The following is a 21018-nucleotide window of genomic DNA, read 5'->3' as shown; positions in this document are numbered from 1 at the left end:
ATGTTGTTTGACCTATTTTTCCTGCGACGTTGTTGATGTTAGTCGCATGTCACTAGTTACTGTTAAGAAAAGTTACGTAAAAGCCAAGAGAAAAAATTTAAAGTATTTTATTTTCAATAGCAATTATGATTTGTGAATATGACGTTAATAAAGAATTTTCAGAATTTCTAGATTATTACAAATTTCAGCATTAAGATTTTTTTGGCGGTTGACGAAGAAAAAGGAAAATGAAAATTCAAAGGCAATAATGCAAATTCTCTCTCTCTCTCTCTGTTTTTTTTTTTTTTTTGGCCGGGGGAGTGAGAGAGTGTACTGCAGCTGTAGTGCAATTTGCAGCATTCCCTTCGTCGATGCGGTGGATCTGTGATGGTGGAGCATGGATGTTTCCACCACAGCCAATTGGCAATTTTGAATCTTAGCTGTAATTAGGAAAGCAGGACAGTACCAGCCGTTGGATTGATATCCAGAAGAGGACAAACCAAATTACAACTGTAAGCGTCGTGGACCGTCAGATCCATCCCTATCCAAATTCGCCACCACTTCATTTAATTCCATATTGTTTTCCTTCGCCGCGCGTCACAATCAACCATCAATTCCATCCGTAATCCAAATCCCAGTCAAATATAGTTTATTCTTTTCCACCACGTCCCCAATTCTCGCTCTCCGGACCAGCCACGTCACAAAAATAAAACTCGGCAAAAGCCCTCCAGCGAATTACAAAACTACCCTTCTTCAAGGGTACAAAAGCCCGGGGGGCGGTTCACTTCACAGTAGCGCCTTACTTCCACCCGTTCTTTTGCATTTTGAGACTCGTTTTTATTTTTACCCTAGAACCAAGCTGCGAGAATGTCTGCACCGGGAAGCGGCGGCGGCGGCGGCGCTGGAGATGAAGATAAGAAGCCGACGGACCAAGTTGCTCACATTAATCTCAAGGTCAAGGGTCAGGTAACTGTATTAATTTTACTCTTACCTTTTTTTATGGACGTATTCCTGATTTTCCCTCATAATTCCTGTATCCTTTTATCTTTTTTATAGTGCATTTGCCCTGATGTCATGCCTCTTCTTTTCCGCCTCTGTCCGTAGATATGTCTGTTTGTTCCTTTTCTTTTCTTTGAGAATGCGTTTTCCTGAATTTCAAGTCTCAGAATCTGTGCATGATCTGTCGGTGAACGAAATACAGTAATTTGTTCATTAGCTTTATTTTTGGTGCCTTTTGCTCTTAAAAGTATATCTTCATTGATCAGGAAACGTTTGGTTTGATCGCATGTAAAATCATTGGGCAATAATATTTGCTTTTTGTTCCCCTTCCTTTTGGGTGTTGGTAATACATGAAATTGTTAGCGTCGGGAATGTGATCAACCTGCATGGGTTGTGAAAGGAATTTCCATTGTGAAGCCTTGTGTTGTCTGCATACTTTCTTCACGGGTGTTGTGGTTGAAGAGGATGACCTTTTATTGACTCATATATTCTACTTATCAAAAAAAAAAAAAAAGGAGAGATCGAGTTCCAAATTGTTTCTTAAACTAGCAGGTGGATCCAATAAAAAGCTTTCTTTAAAAAGTTGGGTAAACTAACTGTAATTTGATAAATTTATCTAAGTATTTCAGTTCTTACCATCTTAGCCCTGGTATCTAAGTTGGATAAACTAACCGTAATTTGGTAAATTTATCTAAGTATTTCAGTTCTTACCATCTTTGGCCTGGTGTCTAATTTGCTGCTCTGATTAGACTTGAATGAGTAATCTGGAAAATTAATTTGAGAGATTAGTTTGCCTCATTCAGGCTGGTGCTGAAAGGCCTTTATTGGAGGGTTGTAATTATTCTTCTCTGTAGCTATCCTTTTATTTTTAATTTTTTTAGTGCATTAGTTCCTACCAGTTTGTGTCTCTGACTTGTCGGTGAACTCTCTTTTCGATCTGTTTTATTGCTTGCTCATAGACATTGTTTCTTTGCTGGCATTGTTTGTTTGCTAGGATGGTAACGAAGTATTCTTTCGGATCAAGCGCAGCACTCAGTTACGCAAGCTTATGACTGCTTACTGTGATAGACAGTCAGTTGATCTGAACTCGATTGCATTCTTATTTGATGGTCGCAGGCTTCGGGGAGAGCAAACCCCAGATGAGGTAAATTACTTGTGTGATTATCCAATACTTTTCTATGGTATTAATACTCTTCGTCTTATCTTTTAATCTGGAAATTTCTGCTTCTCTTTGCATTTTGGAATAGCTGGAAATGGAGGATGGTGATGAGATAGATGCCATGCTACATCAAACTGGAGGAGCATAAGCATGATTGTAATTAGTAATATATGGTTTCCTGGATATACTTGTACCTGCGGTGAAAGGAAACCTTTAGTTATTGCTGTTTGCTCTAGTTGGAAGTATCATAAAGTGAATTAGGAATTATGGCCTTAACTTTGCTATCATTAGCATCCTGTTATTTATTTTTTAGGTGACTCCTCTCTGTAATTCTAGTGGCATTGATCAGTATGAAGCCTTTTTCCTCCTTGTTAGTATGAAACTTTGTTTGATCAGACTCCCGGCTTTTGATTATTGTCTATAATTCCCATTTGACATGAAAGCACTGAGCCAAGAAAAAAAGGGCCAAGCATGAACTAGTGCTTTCTGCTGGTTTCTTCATCTATTTCCAACATATATTGGAACACGAGATGACTAGTTTGCATTGTGGTTTTGGTTACGGTCATTTTGGCTACTTTCATTTCAGTGAATCGTACATCGTCTCAATTGTTGTTTGGAATGGGCGCCTCCTTTCACGGGACTTCGCTCATTGAGTGTTGTAAAGATGCTAGGCAAGAATTTGCAATCTTGTAGTGAGTGGCTAAAAGTTGAATGTCTTGTTAATCATCAGGCCGTGATTTCATTACGGTTTAGGTAGTTGTGATGTTAGTCTGCGTCCTGTAGGATTGCTTTTGCAGTTTCAAACCTGCGTGGTTACTGTAGTACTTGGATCCGCACCGACGGTATGGCACGGATTGATAATGATGGTATTCAAACATATTTTTGAGTTCCTTGCAGACTTTCCGGGTGTTTTCTCGGATAAAAGCCAAATACAAGCGATGGGTGTATGATTATCGTTGTCCGTATCCGTATTTATGTCTCAAGACAGCCGAGGGTGTAAGGGAATTTGCCAAATTGGTTCCTAATATTTTTGAAAAAAAAAATTTCAGTCCTTAACATTTAAAATCAGTTAGAATAGTTTCTAACGTACAAACTATGTGTCAGTTTGCTCTTGCTTATTTTTCCAATTAAAATTTGCATTCCTCCTGGGGGCATAATTTCAAGGGTCAGTTTGGCCTTGCTTATTTTGCCAACTAAAAATTGCATTTCTCTCCTTCGGGCAAAATTAAAAATGCTTTTCATTTTTAATTGAGTTTTTTCCCTCTTTGATTCACATTTCTTAAATCAAATCTTAATTGCCTCATATCAAAATCGCAATCGAAGAAGAAAAAACTCAGTTGTGGCTACATGCGATTTTTAATTAAATAAATGAGCAAAGACGAGCATTTGAACCAAATTGACATATAATTTGTATGTTAGTACTATTGTGGCTGATTTTATATGTAAGGAACTAAAAATATTTTTTTGAAAATGTGAGGCACTAATTTGGCAAATTTTCCTATATATTATCCGTATTGTTGATAATCAAATAAAGGGTCATTGTCTAATTGTGCAAGTTCTTGTGACGGCCCCACCTTCCCCTGGGCGTACCCTAGGGTTTAGCGGACCGCTTGCCCAACTCTCGTCAGGACTCACTCACTCACATCAAATAAAATAAGATGCAATCTCAATAATAAACGAAATAATAGTTCTCAAGTTTAGAACATACGAATACATCCATTTCTATTTCAACCATCCATACAGTTCCAAATACATCAAAAGATTTAAATTCTCAGTACATTCAACCCTAATCGAGCGACTAGTGCGAGTATAATTACAAAAGTCAAAATAACTAAACTACGCTAGTCTGTACACGTCTCACGCCTCGCTCGTACCCCTGTAAGAAAAACAAATGGTGTGGAATGAGCTAAAAGTCCAGTGAGGTTCCAAATAGCAAATTGACCATTATTTATAAGTACAAGTTTTCGATATAACAAAGTAACGAGCATGAGGAGTTCATAAAAGTGAGCAATAACACTTCAAGTAGAAATCTCAAAATGAGCAAGTGTAAAGGTTTAAAAGAAACAATAACACTACAAGTAACAATCATCTCAAAGTATAAGGATACGAATGGCTCTCAGGAGCCAAATTCCCAATGCATTACCAGGAGCTTGATCACGTAATAATTGACACTCCGTCAACTTTCAAGTAAGTAACCAATCCAGTAGAACACCACTTACACTACTCTCCGTCCACCATTCAAACCCCCTACTGGACCCAAAATCCTCAATAAACACGGGTGGTAATACTCGAGTATACCGATGAGTCGAGGAGATATCACTCCACTCGACAAACATGAGACCCAGGGTTCGTTACCCAATCGACCAAGTCCTTGCCGGCTTGACTCGAGTAACTTGCCACAGGGTTTTTGGAATTTCAGGAAGTGCGCACATCATAAACAAGTATATCATATTAATTTCAACAATAAACAAGTATATATCAAATAAGGGCAAGTGCGATAAAGTACACTATTGCCCGATCAAACCAATCATATATCATTTAATCATATTGATCAAGTATTGGAAACAAGTGTCCAGTTCAATTAGATATTTGGAAGCACTCACCAAAATGAAGTGCCCCTAGCAATCACGTCTGGGTTATACTCTGAGTTCGGAGTCCAAATCTGCGATAAAACTTTGTTTCAGAACTTTAAAAATCGACTAAGGTTCGAAACGTAGACGTTTCATTCAATAAGAATCAAGAAATGGAAAGTCACTTGGAGAATATTCGTGAAATACTCGCTCGCTTTTCAAACTATATAACTTTGTAACATTTATACTTGGAAATGCCATTTGAGTCGAAAGTACAAGGAAAACATACTCCGAACAGTCATTATTTTATTTCTCAATGGTACAAGTTCGGCCAAATCCTTACTTATATACCTTGGTAAAAAAAGACGCAAATATCCTAGATGGTTCAAGTAGTAATCACTCTTAACCCTTACTCAAGTCGCAAGTATATTTCTCTAGTTCTCAAGCCTAAATTTGGACAGCACGCCATTTGTATTTATCTAATTTTCCAGGCATTTACGGCTTCATTATTTTCCTCAATCAACCCAAAGTTACACACAACACAAGCTCATTTCAATAGCCGTTCAATAGGCTCAAGGTAATACAAATACAAAAATCAAGCTAATGACATGTACGGAAATGAAGTTTAACAAAAAACAGATTTGATGTGTTTTTGCGTAACGGACACAATCGAGGCTACGCTTATCGGATTGAGGTGCAACTTATACCGTTTTGAAGCTAAGATAGAGAGCTACAACTTTAGTGAAGACCACCTGGTCTAATTTCCAGTGTAACCCAGTCAAATTCCCAATTCACAGAACCAAATTTCAACTAACCGGCCAGTTAACCGTACTACCTCCAAATGGCCATATCTCAAGCTACCAAAGTCTGTTTAAGGCGTTCTTAGAGGCGTTGAAAAGTTAAGACAAAGTACTAAAACTTTCATGTTTTGACTAAAAGTTAGCTCAGTGCGTATCAAGGTGAATAAACGCAACCAACTTAGTGTACTGTCAAAACTGTCCACTGACTTTACTCCTCGGGCAGTCAGGGTATTTTCATCTTTTCACAGGTTACGTTGCTCCGATTGAGCTGAAATTTTTTAGGCAACCATAAAATATCATTCTCTACAACTTTCATGTTTTGTGTTAAACCTAGTTCGGCCTCTAACATGATGAAATAGAACCGGACAGAATTGAAGCTAAGATTTCCAGTAATCTGGAATTTTGCTATATTCAAGCTATACTTCTCATTTTTATCTTGAAACTACCACTACTATCTCGTTTACAAGATTATATACCATATATATACACCATATAACACCTAACCAACAAGAATTATAAGTAAATCAATCAAAATCCTATCTTAAAATTCATCACTCCAATCATCAAAACCACTTGAAATAGGCATCACAAGCACAATTCTAAACTTAATACCCAACTTAATCATGAGTAATGGAGAAAGAAAGGGTGATCAGCCATTATACCTCAAGACAAGAGCTTGCAAGAGTGATCCTCTAGTTTTCCTTGAAATTTTTGGTTCCTTAGGCTTCCCAAGCTTCCAAACTAGTGATTAATCGGTTTAGTTTTTCTTGTTTGCACTCAATCAAGCAAAACCCAAGATGGATTGAAGCTCTCTTTCTCTTGTTTTTTTCCTCCAAAGCCACGACCAAGACCAGCAAGAAATGAAGAAAAATCATCTAAGAAGAAAGATAAGAAGGTAAGAATTAAGTTGGTCAAACAACCATTGAATGGTTGCCACTTGTCGCGATGAGATTAGCTTTTAAAATTTTCTTTTCTCTCTCTTATTTTGATCCACAATTTCGGTTGGCTTAAGGAGATATTTATGTATGATTTTGTTCAATTAATAACAAGGAGATTAAGGTAATAAAGTATGGGTCAAGTGGTGCACTCAGTCGGTAACGAATGGTACATTTCGGTTTAATCTGATTTTCCTTATTTCACACGTACTAGGGTTTTCACTTATAATTCACTATCTTATGGTTATTACTTCTAATCAAACACTTAATATCATCTAAAACTCACTCTTAATCACCAAATTTAGTGCACACATCTCACCGAGTGAGCACACGGTCAAAATACGCAAAAAGCCATAATTTACCCGAACGAAAAATTTAAAGGGAAAACCCTTGATTCTATGGTGGATTGTAATTACTGAGGGTGTGAATGAGTAGTAAAGCTATTAGAAAGGAATAAATGCTAAATAAAAGGAATTTTAAGAAAAATATGAGGGATTTTACAATTCTATTGGTTACAATTATGGTTTCAATTAAAATATAAGGGATTTAGGAAAATCGGGTAGTCACAAGTAAACTAGGTTTTTTTTTCCTTTTGATTAGAATTTAGGGTTTCTAATCTTTAAAACAAAACAATGTCTTAAAACAAAAAAAATAAAATATAGAAACCGTAATATCCTACAAGTCAGGGTATCACAGTTCTAATTCCCCTGTATGTGCCTGAATGAACCGCAAGTCGATGAAGAACTTTTGCAAATTCAGTAAATCTTTAGACTTATTCGTTAAGTGATGGACAATAATGGGATTCAAGGATGTGAGCCCCATTTTTTTATTTCTTTCTTGGAAAAAAATATCATTAATCACCGCCAAAGTTGAGTATAATTGCAATTGGATTATATTTATAACTAGGTTAACGGGTGTCTATTCAGCAACTGAATATTACATTTGGATTATATTACACAAAACATTAAGAGAACTTAATGGGTGTAAAGAAGTATCAATGGTTAATTATGTATGATAACAAATGCTCGTTGAGTATGTGGTAGAAAAATTTTATATTTTACTTTTTTTTTTTGAAAATTTCCTTTCATAGAATTGAAATGTATACAAAAGAATTTTTTTTTGTTGACATTATTAATTGTATAAGAGTAAACGAGTTTAGTCTTTAATTTTAGAGGAGGAATGAGTTGGGTGATAATAGAGAAAGAGTGTAAATGAGAGGTTTCGAATATGAGACTTTTTTCTTACACTAAAAAAAAAAATTTGATCTTAATTTTAACTAAATTTCCGTCCAAGAATGTGCTAAAACCACATTGATAGGTAAGTCATTGATGTGGCAATTAAGAAAAAAATATGGGACTTCGTCAATTTAAGAGTGTGTTTGATAGAATTAAAATTTGAAATCTGAAATCTGAGTCCGTTAAATTGTTGATTGATAAATATTAAATCTAACACAATTAAGGGTATTAAAACTAAATAGGCAGTCTCAAAGTAGACCCCATTAAAAAATACAAACAATAAAAAATGGGGAGTTGGAGAGAGAAACAACTATATACCACAAATGAAGTACAATCAGTTTACAAACATGTACATTATGTTAGATGTTAGTTACTTACATGTTTCTATATTGGTTAAAAGATTCTAATTTATCGTTAATTACATTAATTGTGTTTATAACTAACTTCACCAAATTTGCACTGATAATCACGAAATATTAGCTAACTTGTGAGGGTATTTAAGCCTTTTTGGCCATGATGATGTAAGAAATGGGACCTAAAATTCTGACAGAGGAGGTTTGTGATATTTTTGAAATCACAGGGGAGGAGAGTGAGACTGTCAGAAACCTCAGGGGAGGTATCTGAAATTATCCCTTAAATCTATCATAGAAGGGATTTTGTATTGGGCCGACGCCCTGTCGTCTCTATACTAATCGGATAAAAACAAAACAACGGAACAGTGGGGGTCGAAGGGGGTCTCGTTTTCTCTGAACAGTTATTTAGATTAGGCGGCAAAATCTAATGACGCGCGAAACTAGCGAATGTGCGTGGGTGTACCGTGATACGTGACGAAATAATGGTGATGTTTTGGTAGTATAAATCACATTTATCTGCAGGCTTAGCAACTAAATGATTCTACCTTTTCTTTTACTGCTCTTCTTCTTCATGTGTAATACGATTGAAAACCAAAAGTTTTTCTTTCTTTTTTTTTTTTTGTGGGAAAAGTAGGTTATGGCAATTATTAAGTGGTACGGGTTGACAACACGTTTTCCCAAATTAGTGAAAGATAATCGCACGAGTAACGGAGTTGGAGTTGCAGTCTCAGCCGTCGTGGTTGCTTCGGTGCCCAGTCCTGTTTAAAATAAACCATATAAATACCAGTCTTTTTTAGTACAACAAATATCCACGGGGGAAAAAAAGGCCCATAGGCAAAAGAGAGTCGCCACCTCCCATCTTCCTCCGCCTCCGCCTCCGCCTCCGCACACATCTCAAGCATTCCCTTTCTAAGTTAGTGAGGTTTTGATAGTTCAATGGATTATGATATTGAAAACAAGTGAGTCCCCAAATTCTTCAGTATTCAATTGCAGCAACTTTTTTTTCCCTCGGATTGCAATGCTGCAGTTGATTTTTTGTAGGGGTTTGCTTCGGTTTTAGTAGCGAGGGAAGATTTAAGAATTTTGATGGCTTTTAATTTGCTTAAATTTGATAGCTGTTCTTCTTCTTCTTCCTTTTTTTTTCCCCTGGATTTTCGTGGAATGTTTCTGCAGATGCACTAAATACGTTTATCCATGGGGAGAGAGAACTAAATAAGAGCAGTTGATATTCATGCTCTATATGATTTCTGCGTGCCTTTGTTTCTAGGCATTTAAACTGTTGGGGAACTTATTTGCTATACTTGCTATTTAGTCAGTTCATTATGATTACTACCTATTTGCTTGGGATTGGTTGCGGTCCTTTTGTGGATAATGTTTTTGTCTTGTCATTTGATTGGTCTTATTTGACAATGCATCCTAATTTTGATAATGCTTGTACTTGGAGCATTTGTCTTCTATCTTTTGGGCTGACTTATACTCTGAATGCTACGAAACTGATTTTCTTTCCATTTGAAGTTGTGATCGAATGTACGTTTTTTTGTGGAATGATACAGTGAAATGTGGGACTGGCAAGGCACAAATATTTGCCTTCAAGAGAATATTGGTTAGTAATCTGTGGCTTCAATCTTGAATTAGCAATACAATTGTGCTAGAATCAACTTTCTTTCCCTGAAACATAAATCTGCGTACTACTTTTTTGAGCAAGTCCTACACTTGCCCTGTGTTACCAGAAACCATACGCCTTATGCCTGCCATTCTCTATCATGGCGGGTGTGATTCGCTTGGTTTTTGGACACATTTGTAGCGTTATAATTTAGTATTACAAGATTATAAGGAAATTTCATGTTTCCTGGGATTAATTTGTGTTTTCGCTTGATAAATAAGGCACTGAATAATCATAAACTTGACGCTTTGGATGTGCCTTTTAGAATCAGCAGGCATGTCTAAATGCCTGTGGAGTGATATGAAGCAGAATCAAGATGTTTCCTACATATTCGACAATGAAATTACTCCAGTTAAAGACTGTGGAGACTTGGTTTACTACGTCAACAACTATGGTAAACCCTCAATCACCTGAATTTGCAGTTTTGCTTACTGTAACCCTCAATCAGTGCTAATGGGACACTCCTGTCTGATGTGAATCCCTGTGATTCAGAAGAGATGAGTGAGAAATTAGAGAAACTTGAGGAGCCTTCTTCGCAAGTAAAGAGGCGTCGAATGCTGCAGTTTGACTCTGAAGGTCTGAATACACCATTTTGCAATGAAGATACATCATCTTCATACCTAAGATCAAAGGTTCTAACAATTTTCTCTTGAACTTCTTGATAGAACAATTTGTTTACAATCAATCATTCTTTGATGCACCCAAGGTTTATTTGCTCTAGCTCTGGCAATAACTTATACCTGTGGCCTTTTCCATCCCTGGACTTATCATCTTATATTATTTGCTATTCATTTGAGTGGTATACTTATTTATGGAAGAGTTCCTCATCTTGATATGATGTGTCAGAGTTTATGCTTATCTCTCTGATGATCCCTTTTCATTTTCTGTAAAATGTCCTTAGCTCTCATTGCTAATTTGCTGGTCAGCATGTGGTTAGTTACTCTGGCACAGCTCAAGTTCAGTAATCTTTAATACTCCATCTAGATTTCCATTTTCTAGCCGTTGGTTAATTTATGTCAAATTAAAGGCTTGTATTTCCTACAATGAAAGTAACCAACTGATGCAGACGAGAGTCAATCTTTGCTTGAAGCTATGCTCTAGATAATACAAGTACAATCATCTTTGGTTGCAGGATAAAGAGAATTCTGCTGAAGAGGCTGTGTCAGAAAAGTCACATTTGGTTTCTGGATATGCAGGTTTACCTTGTGTATAGCGTTGTGCTTAATCAATGTATGGCATTTGACTTATCTTGCACAATCATGACAATGATACTCAATATTCTCCAGATGATACATCTGAATCCGCTTTTGAGGCCTTAGATCAATCATCTGAAGGATGGCTAGCTAGTTGCTTTACTGATGCAGACAGCCCTGGTGATCTGTATGTTGCTGTAGACATTATTATTGTTGAAATTTTTTTTTAATGTAGTACTTTTGTAGTTGTATAATCTGATTCTCGGTATTGTGCGCAGCATTTCTGACGTTCAAATTGATATAGAAGGTATATGAGTATGGCTTTGACAGTTTAAGCTTCAGTTTGTGTTTAGCTTCACCATTTCCTCCCTTCTTTTTGCACTCAATGTCAGTTTTCTATTACTTGTAGAACTTCTCAACAACGAACCAGAACCTGCAGTAAGCACAAATCAATGTCGTCCTGCTCGGACTCAAAGAAATGTCTTCAGAGGTGCTAATCCTTGCTCTCTCTCTTTATAGTACTTTATTCTTACAAGTAAAGATTTTCAGCTTTTGTGAAATTTGGACTATGTCAACTGTTACTGTAAGCCTTCGACGTTCCTATAGCACGACAAGCGCTGTGTCCTAGTAAAAATGGACACTGTTCACTAACTTGTCTCTAGTTTTATTTGGAATGAAACAAGAGTCACCACTGAACTTCTTGGTTTATACCTGAAGGAAAATCAAGTGACTTCCATTTGTCTACCCTCAGGTAGGAAATCTTACATCCAGACTCCTGCAAATTCGGCTTCAACTGTTGCCTACCCCTTTGCCTTCATCAAACCATGTGCTGTTCGTGGAGATGTCACTCTGAAGGACATTAACCAGAGAATACACGCTCCACCACCATCAAAATTAAAGCAAAGTTATGACGACCCTGCTGCTTATCCAACTTCGGCATTTTCTGGGAAACTGGTGATTGGCAGCACAAAAATCCACACCGAAGGAGGAAAAGGCAGCATTACAATTATGAGAACTAAAGGTTGATGCCGTGAGGCGCTGGAATCTCTCTGTTTTCGAGTGTTACATAAACTTAACAGGCCAACCATTGTAGAGTTAATTTGAGGTTGTGCTAAACAATGAGCCAGTGGACCAATATTTGCGATTGGAATGGGAAAGAAATCGTATCCTCTATATTCATTACCATGTATACCGGATAGCACTATAAAATCACTTTAATTATAGTATGCATCATTCTTGGTTTGCTTGTTTCATTCTCTTTTCCGGTTTTCCCTCCTCGCTTTTGTAGTTTGTCCTATCATACGAGCAGTAGTAGTACTTTTATCTGGGCCATCATTCCTTGTGACCGCGAGAGATTGGGACATTCATTCGGGCACATGGAATCGTGGAACGAATGGGCTTAGCGTACCATATTGATTGGCAAGCCGCATATGGAATGGCAAGTCCGCATAAAGGCCCAGTAGTCGGTACTCCTCTCCATTTTAGCCAGACTGGAAAATGGAGGCGAAAATGCCGCGACACCACCCTTATTAATCGTGGATTGGGGATGTAGTTCAAACACTAATAGCTAGTTTGGGAGTTTAGAGTAGGAAAAAAAGGAAGAGAAAGGGTAAGTTAGAAAAGAAGAGAAAGGATGGGAAAGGATCCAAGTTCCTATCGAAGTTGTTTGGGAGTTTTAACAAAGAAAAGAAAGTAAGTAGTTTTCTTTTGTTTGGAAATTGAATACAAATGAAAAGAAAAGATATCTAAAAAATTACTTTACAAATATGCCCTTTTTATAAGGTGAAATGAGGTGTTTTGATGAGGGTTTTATAGTGGGGGAACTCATCGAAAATTAAAATTTGTTGTATCGAAATTTTTTAAGGGTAGTTTTTCCATATTTAAAAATTTACTTAAGACTTCCGCACTTTCCTTTCCTCTCTGACTAATTTTGGGCTCCCAAACAATGGAGAAACTTTATTATCCTTTCAAAAATATTTTTTTTTTCTTTTCATATCCTTCCTCCCAAACTAGCCATAAAACTGGACTTTTGACAGAAAAAAAAAAAAGAAACACTAAAACGGGACAATGCTCATTATCACAATGACTGATTATGGAGTGAATTCAATCAAGTGGTCGGCCACATCATGCCCTGGCTTTGATTATTGTCAACAAAACAGCTCTCACTAAAGCCACGGAAACATGCCAAACCAACAGAAATGGCGACCCCAACCCAAACAAGATGTGATTAGGACCGCTGTTAAAACTCAAACCACTCATCTCGTGTTACACTGGTCTGAGTTGATAGGATCCATCCTGGCCATTCCTTGGTTGAGAAGGACCACGGTACATTACGAATCCACCCAATATTTCACTTTAAAATAAAACAGTAGCATACACTAGTAGCACTCTGTTTGGATTGTGAATTATTAGAGATATTTTTACTGTAGCATTTTTTGTGATGTGATGTATGTGAGATAAAAAGGTAATTGGGAAGGTAAAAAGGTGTATTGGAAATTGTAATGATGATGTAAGCAAATAAATTTGGGGAAATAAAACCCAATTCAAACAAACCCATTAATATTTGAGTCCTTTGGCATCTGTCACCGACCGAAATTTTGTAATTGTACAAGCAGGCTATTAATATTAGGTTTTGCATTTAATTGCTTCATCAAATTATTAGTTGTAAGACTATCGCTCTGCGTCCCCTATGCATATTATTTGACCAACAGACTAAAACAGAATGCAAAAATGAGGTGAATGCCAACTCATTAAACTTGATTGCGTCTAAACTCAAGCAATAATAGCTAGATTAAAGAAGTAGTCAACAATTGAATCGATGGACTATGATTGATGAAAAGATGTTTTTGTATGCACATGGAACTCTAATTAATAGCGCCCCTCGGGAATCAATAGCTTTGTTTGGATAGAGTATTATTTGAAATATTATTTGAAATAGTTACTATAGTACTTTTTGTGATGTGATATATGTGAGATAAAAAGATGGTTGGGAATATAAAAAGGTGAGTTGGGATTGTGTTTATGATGCAAGCAAAATATTATTTGGGATAGAGTCACTATCTACGTATCCGGACTGAATAGTGAACCGGAAGAGATTTTTGTTTGCGGTTCAATTGATTCAACTCTGATTCAAAGGTTTAATCATTTTTTTATTTATTTTAATATTAAGAATTTTGGATAAAGCTGAAACTCTTGTTGTAAAAAATAAAAATTTGGTGAAACCCAGTTAAACCTCTTGATTTTTATTGATTCTTAGCCAGATTTGATCAGTTCAATTGAAATTTTGAGTCAACTATTGAACCAAATTAAGGGTATGACCAATTTGCAGTTCGATCGATTGAGCCGATTGATCCAACTCAATTTTCAAAACATTGTCGGAATAGATAGCCATTACATATGATCCTAAAGGAGCTCTTACTCATATTATTGGAGATTAACCCACAAAAATAAAGAGCTAAGTTTGAAGAATTTAATACAATCAACTGATTACTCGAGAAAAGATCTGGAAAAGGACTCAGTGCAGTTGGGGTCTCGTACGATTCAATCCGATTGTTGTACTCTTTTATATTACTTTGTGTATAATTACATTGCATTGTTGTATTCATAGTAAAAGTGATATACATAAATAAATATACTTGACATATGTTCGATACAATATTATATTATATTTGTACATAAAAATTTTGAATATGTATGACAATCGGCCGAAAACTGCACAGAACACAATCGCACGGAGAAGGAGCAGGGACGGTAAAGCCAGTTAATGGCCAAGATTTGGCCAACAAAAATTGTAAGGTCCAGATTTTAACATGTGCGGAACCCACAAATATTGTTATAGTGTTACTCGCTGTTGTTTTAGTGTTACATCGTATACAAATGATGTTATACAATGTACAAAATGCATACAAGCTTCCGGAACGGTTGCACTGACAACTATTCCAGCCCCGGGTCCGAACCGCACCGAGACCTTGTCGAAAGGTCTATATCATGATCATCATTCCCAACAACCCTTACTGTCCAAACACGTTTAGCTTTGAAATGGGAGTGAGCATTAAAAATTTTAATGATCTGAACCAAGTTTTTGGGGTGTGCTTCACCAGCAAATTATACAAAGTTCAATTCCTCAAGATTTTGCACGGTAGCTCAGTGCACAAGTTGAAGCATGAACAGAGACGAAAATTTTGATTCGAGTTCTAAAATGTTCTTCGTTGAGAAGAAAATGATAAAAAATAACAGAAAGAGACGTAATGTAAATGCTGCCTGAGTGAAGACATGCCAAAAAATTTGTTTCTTCTTCACATACGCACGAAATTGAACGTGGATGAGGCTTTGGACCGGAGTGTCACAATAATTGAATTGATGGCAGTACAGACGTCCAAAATGCTACTATAATGTCTATACTAAGTACAATGTACAGAGCTGGCATTCAATGGCCACCACTACCACCACCAAAGCGCCTACCACCCTAATGGAGTAGAAGCAACGCGTTTAATAAAAGCAATTAAGAAACATATGATGAATACTTGAATTGTTATTTTTACCAACCCGCCCGCAGCACCCCGCTCTGCAAATTCAAAAAAATAAAAATAAAGGGATAAATAGAAACTTATAAAAGTGAAAAAGAAAAAGCACTGTAGTAGTAGTAGCAGCAATGGCAAAACATTCTAAGGAGAGGGACATGCATCTGGTGGGTGGGTGGGTGGTAAAACTTGGAATGCAGGAGGAGGAGCCGCCGGGATTGATTGGTTGAACATGATCAGAAAATATCAAGAATTTCCAAGATGAAGTTGTTGCAGAGCGGGCAGTTCCCTCTTTGCACCCAAAGCTCCCTTGAACACAACCTGCAAAACGTGTGACCACACGGGATAAACGCAGCACCTTTATGCCTAACCATGCACACGCAGCAATTGTTATACCCTCCGCCACCCGCGCCGCCTTCCTCCTCCTCCTCCTCCTCCTCATCCGCGTCCTCCTCGTCGTCGTCCATCGTAAAACCCGATCCATCCAGCCCCATTTGCCTATCCGTCTCCGCCAACAACGCCATCAGCGACATCCTCACCGGCTGCTCCTCTCCTCCTCCGGTTCCGCCACCTCCTCCCTCCTCCTCCTCCTCTGCCGTCGTCTCCCCCTCTGTCTCTTCTCCCTCCTCCGCCCCCATTTCATCGTCAATTCCGCGTGCATTATCATACCTTCCGCGGATAGCCCGACTCTCGTTCCGCTGCAGCATCGACGATCTACTCCGGGGAACTCCCGAGCTCAAATCCGCGTCCGGCTGACTCGTCTGGTCGGGTGTGGGCGTGTTTAACCGGGTGGAGTCTCGCCGGGACATCATCATTCTCCGGCTGCTGCTGCTGCTGCCCATGGGGTGCTGAATGGGAACGTCGGAGGCCGGAACCGGAACAGAAGAAGTCCAGGAGGAGCCGGAACCTTGCCGGCGTAGGCGAAGCTTCTCTCTAAAGTTCCTCCAGCTCTTCCTGGTATCCTTACTATAGCCGCCACCGTTGGGGTCTTCCCTGATTATATCCATAAGGGTCCGGTTTGATGGGGTCCGCATTGGACCTCCGCTTCTGTCCTCAGTTTTTAACACAGCGCTTAACGTTAGATTGGACATGTTTGGTCGGAAATTATTGTTGTTATCGAGGTTTTCGTCTTGCCTAATTCTGAGGTAGTCTCGGAGATTCGGAGACTCGAGTTTTTCGTCCGAAATCAAATGCCTTCTGGGAATAGTAATCCCACCACCAGCTTCCATCCACCCCAAGAAAACGAGTGAGTTTATTTGCAATGAATGTGGCTGATATTTTTAGATACGAGAATGGGACAAAGAGGTAGGAGAAGAACGCGAGAATTTCTCAAGAATTTAAGGATCGGAAACTTGGTGTCTCGAAAAGCGAGATGAAGAAGGGTTGAGCATTCCGAAGCCAAATCGGATGATGATGACCAGGATAAAAAAGAAACATACGAAAATTAAAAGCTACACAGGAAGGAGGAGGTAAGATCTTCCGTGTGGGGAATATACCGCAGAGTCGAAGCGGATATGAAATATTATTGATTAGCTCAAATTTGCAGAAATTCTGGTGGATAAAACGAGAGGTGGAATCCGCACAGTAAAAAGGGCATCGGATACCTTCCGTGTGAGACCCATTGAATGAGAGGAACAGATCTGAATCATCTATCCATCTATCTGAGCAGTTGATACTAGTCTACTACAACTTTTGATGGATGAATCATGAATGTTTGTGGGATGTGGAAAAAGCGTTTGTTCTTGGTGACCGGTGGTGTTTGTCCAGGCCTCTCTCTCTCTATTGGCAAAAGTTGGAGAAGGGGAAATATGGCAAAGAAAGAAAGGGGATAATGAAGAAAGTCTCCCACGACCTTTTCCTTTTTTGTGTGGTCTGAATTCTAATGTCTAAACAAAGCCACAACAAAAAAAGTACGTCGTTATGTTATGCTGCTACTACAATTTTCAATTTTGTCTCTCTCTCTATACTTTCTTTTCTTTGGCCTTTGATGATTTTGATGAAGTCTATTTTGCTTTTGCCCCTTTTTGTCTTGTTACTTTGGTGGGTGATATGATATCCGTAGCTAATCTCTCCTCCTGTGTCTCAGATGGTTGTGTTGAGACAGAGAGAAGCGTTGACAGGGAGAGGGAGAAAAGGGTAGTTTGGGCAGTTGAACGGGAAAAGATGACCGAGTCTTGTGTGGAGCTCAATTTGTATGGTAGCCCTTGGCCTTGATTGGGGGAATCTCTGGACCTCTGCCTTTCGTCAATATTATAGTATCTGGTCAAAACTAGTGATTGGGTAAAATTCGGTACTTGCCTGCGAGAAAGAATTCATTCAGTCTGATGTTTGATTCGATAAAAAAAGAAGACAGACTAATGGATTATGTGTTAGGATTTAGTGATAAAAAAAGGAGACCAAAAATCTGATACAATTGGATCCTAAAAATCATCTTATACTCGATATATATAAAAGAAAAAATGCGGAAGCAAAAGTCTAAGGATGTGTTTGGATTGCATTTTTCGTGATTTTTCGTGAAAAAATTACTGTAGCGATTTGATGTATGTGAGGAAAAAAAGGTAATAGGGAAATGTGATCACGGAAAACGACAATATTTTCCGACGGAAACAAGCAATCCAAGCATGGCCTTAATAATGGCTTGCATCTCCGTGTTATTGCACTATAAATATATATAAATTCATTTCAAGAAACGAGAAAAAGTTTATTTTGCAGTAATTGTTTTCGGTTAAATATAACAAATACATTAAAAAAAAGGAAAAAAATTCAGCAACTGGAGTGCTTAATTACATTTTGTCGTCTTGAAAAAGAACTGAACGCCAAACATATTAGAGGACAATATCCCGCGAAATGGGAAGGAAATTTTACTGAAAAACAAAATTTAAAATGTGAGGATTAAAACAAAATCTTTTTATACGCTGCTGCTGTCAGTGTATAAAAGATTTACACAAAATGTAAAGAGGAAAATACAAGAGATGACGATTTAAATCCAAGGCATTAATTTGAGGTTCTTTTAATTAATGCTGATGATAAGGTCCAAAACAGCATGTAATCATGAAATTTGGACATGTAGGTGAATAATTGTTAAAACCCGGTGCGTATAAAACCCGAGCAAGCCAGAAATAAAAGCAACAAACTGCATATAACCGCAGAGCACAGGAAATGACAATAATGGCCAACTTTCCATGGCTTCTGTCCGTTTCTCTCCTCTTATTCATAAGCTGTTCCGTGTCAATCCTTCAAGTTTCACTCGTAAGTTAAAACGAGTTTTGAAACTCGGAATGAATGCAAGAGGGGATTTTCTGGAGAAATGTTTATGATCAGTAATGCTTTTCCTGGTTTCAAACACCCAATAAAGAAACCCCCTTCCTCTCCTCTCTCGTACCTAAGAAAATCTAATTATTGAGAAGTTTGATTTAAAGTTTTGTTAAGTAGTTCAAAAGTTTTTTTTTTTTTTTGTTGGTTTGAGTAATTTCTTGCCCTTTTTCACGGTCGAGACAACACAGGCTGACGAACCAGGACCATCGCAACAAGGCCGTTTACGCCCCAACTTTGTCTTTCCTGTAGACACTCCCCCGGGGGTCAACACTTGCCCTGTGTCTCGAGATAGTAAGCTGTACATATATATATATATATATATCTACTTATTGGAATTTTACTGCACACTACTATTAATTAATGGATGGTTACGGGATGTGGAAGCGAATGCGATCATCGATGCTCAGCAACGTCACACAGAAACGATTGCTTGTGGTTCTGCAACTCGTGCTGCAAAAAATGTCTCTGTGTTCCGCCGAGTACCTTCGGGAACAAGCAATGCTGTGCCTGCTACGACAACTGGAAGACCAAGAAGGGCACCCCCAAGTGCCCTTAATTATGATACATTACTGCTGCGTACCTTCATTTTCATACCATCATCAATAATTTTATACAATATCATATAAATCCTTCTCTGACGGGTTTTCTTTCTTTCCGATCGCATAACGAGGTAAACCCGTAATAAGTTTAATAATAAATCTTATATACACTGACGCTGTATACACTGTCACGGTTGGATATCCGACACAATCAGATAAAAGTTATTTGAACTGTATCATGAATTCGTCCTTCAACCAATCATCTCCAATTCTGGCTCTATCTTTGATTGGTCTGGAGGAGAGAAGTCTACGTGCTGCTGCATCCCAGTATCATATTCAATTAGTATTATTTTGGCGGTTGTCCGTTTGAATGAGCAGCAGGCAGTTGAACCGACTTCATTCTTACGTTGGTTGCTCGTATAAAAATACTTGAAGTTGTTCACTAACTCCATCCCTCCCCCAGCATTGTATTTCTTCTCTGAAAGACCCAAAGTATTTTATTCAAGTCTAAGGAGTAGTACTATTAATCAAAGCAAAATCGATATTAGCGATCTATTTGCCCCAGCATTATTATTATTTTTTTAATATAGAGAAATGTGGCAGTTGCTTTCTGGGGCCAGCATCTCTATGGAAGTTCAGATTAGTTAGCCTAATCTCAACGTTATAGTAGTTTAATCACTCTCTGAGTAATCTTTGTTGTTGGTGCTAAGTGGAGCACACATGACGTCACAGATGCGGCCCAAAATTAGTTCGACTTAATGTTCATGGGTCATGTCTTGCCAGGATATTGGTTAGGCATAGGTGTTCAATTATAAAATTCTACGATGTATTTTTACATGAATGACGTATTTCTTTCTATAAAAGTTAATAAATTTGTCAATATAACAATTAGATTTACATGAAGCAAAGTTACCATGTATGGATACAAAATTGATTCGAATTTATTAAAAGAGACAGAAATTGTTTTTTCTATAGACAGAAATAACACACACACCCAATTAGATTAGAACGCCCAGAAAGTCATCGTTAAAGAGAATCAGAATCTAATCTAAGAGGGACACACAAACCAACACCATCCAACCAATTGGTGACAGGAGGTGCGGTTGAAGACCTTAAACCCATGTTGAAGAACCAAAAATTATAAGTAAATTGATTGGATGAGAATTGGTCGCACAAAATGGATTGATTCGCTAATTCTCTTTAATTAGATATATCACCTAGGTGAGAAATATGATTAATTGAAATAATATTTTTTCCCTTTCGAGGGTGGTCCCACTCCTCAAATGCCCTCTCAATCTCCAATCTGCCAGCCACGGCTCCAACCAATTGAAACGGTAGTCCTGTTCCCTTTCCTTAATTGCCGCCCATTTTTGAGCCAAGGGCGGGAATACGTATGATTTAATTTGGACCGGGCTGGAGCAGTAAAATGAGGGCTTGTGGTTGGGTTGAACTTGAGCTGGACTCAGGCGGGTAAGCCCAATTGACAAGCTAGACAACCAATCAAAGAAGCCCATGTTTGAAGTGCTCCAATATGTACCGTGCAAAATTAAGCTGCGAACGTGGTTGAATTTCCAAAGGTCAAACTTATCCGTTACATAAAATTTGAAATGAAAAAACAGGCCTCTTCCTTCAGTGAGGGGTTCCTCCAACCTGTTGCGGAGAGGTGTTTCACAGCCAATAATTTGATAAAAAAAATTTGTTCATTTATTTATTTTTTTAACAAGATCAACATTGAATTACTGTCCAAACTTTTATTTG

The 21018-nt window shown here is 37.9% G+C and overlaps 3 protein-coding genes across 9 annotated transcripts; 2 read left to right on the top strand and 1 right to left on the bottom strand.

The window, feature by feature from the left end:
- The first annotated feature begins 779 nt into the window (after positions 1-779).
- LOC113761883 (small ubiquitin-related modifier 1-like) lies at positions 780-2534 on the top strand. Its single transcript, XM_027305054.1, has 3 exons — positions 780-945; positions 1973-2122; positions 2226-2534. Exons 1-3 carry the CDS (start codon positions 847-849, stop codon positions 2283-2285), a joined length of 309 nt encoding a protein of 102 aa, XP_027160855.1. The 5' UTR covers positions 780-846; the 3' UTR covers positions 2286-2534.
- A 5963-nt stretch (positions 2535-8497) lies between these two features.
- LOC113760732 (protein XRI1-like) lies at positions 8498-12139 on the top strand. Of its 7 annotated transcripts, none has more exons than XM_027303439.1 (9): positions 8498-8526; positions 9584-9633; positions 9959-10087; positions 10186-10325; positions 10826-10889; positions 10980-11073; positions 11165-11193; positions 11296-11376; positions 11638-12139. In XM_027303439.1, exons 1-9 carry the CDS (start codon positions 8513-8515, stop codon positions 11910-11912), a joined length of 876 nt encoding a protein of 291 aa, XP_027159240.1. In that variant the 5' UTR covers positions 8498-8512; the 3' UTR covers positions 11913-12139. The 7 variants fall into 7 exon arrangements, with proteins under 7 accessions (XP_027159240.1, XP_027159231.1, XP_027159248.1 ...); XM_027303430.1 differs by lacking the exon at positions 8498-8526 and adding an exon at positions 8705-8989 and having other exon boundaries at positions 10189-10325; XM_027303447.1 differs by lacking the exon at positions 8498-8526 and adding an exon at positions 8708-8989 and having other exon boundaries at positions 9968-10087.
- Positions 12140-15159: 3020 nt separating this feature from the next.
- Positions 15160-17325, bottom strand: LOC113760724. Its single transcript, XM_027303410.1, has one exon. The coding sequence runs from the start codon at positions 16633-16635 to the stop codon at positions 15643-15645; it is 993 nt and encodes a 330-aa protein (XP_027159211.1). The 5' UTR covers positions 16636-17325; the 3' UTR covers positions 15160-15642.
- Between the last annotated feature and the right edge of the window lie 3693 nt (positions 17326-21018).

This window comes from Coffea eugenioides, chromosome 1, assembly GCF_003713205.1.
Source record: "Coffea eugenioides isolate CCC68of chromosome 1, Ceug_1.0, whole genome shotgun sequence".
Lineage (NCBI taxonomy): Eukaryota > Viridiplantae > Streptophyta > Magnoliopsida > Gentianales > Rubiaceae > Coffea > Coffea eugenioides.
Note: the sequence above shows the minus strand (reverse complement) of the source record. Positions and strands in the feature narration are given on the sequence as shown.

Coding starts and splice junctions, on each gene's coding strand:
- LOC113761883 (XM_027305054.1), top strand. CDS start 847: ATGTCTGCACCGGGAAGCGGCGGCGGCGGCGGCGCTGGAGATGAAGAT. Junction 946..1,972: donor ATCTCAAGGTCAAGGGTCAG/GTAACTGTATTA, acceptor TTTGTTTGCTAG/GATGGTAACGAAGTATTCTT. Junction 2,123..2,225: donor GAGAGCAAACCCCAGATGAG/GTAAATTACTTG, acceptor ATTTTGGAATAG/CTGGAAATGGAGGATGGTGA.
- LOC113760732 (XM_027303422.1), top strand. CDS start 8,967: ATGGATTATGATATTGAAAACAA. Junction 11,194..11,295: donor CGTTCAAATTGATATAGAAG/GTATATGAGTAT, acceptor TATTACTTGTAG/AACTTCTCAACAACGAACCA. Junction 11,377..11,637: donor TCAAAGAAATGTCTTCAGAG/GTGCTAATCCTT, acceptor GTCTACCCTCAG/GTAGGAAATCTTACATCCAG.
- LOC113760724 (XM_027303410.1), bottom strand. CDS start 16,635: ATGGAAGCTGGTGGTGGGATTACTATTCCCAGAAGGCATTTGATTTCG.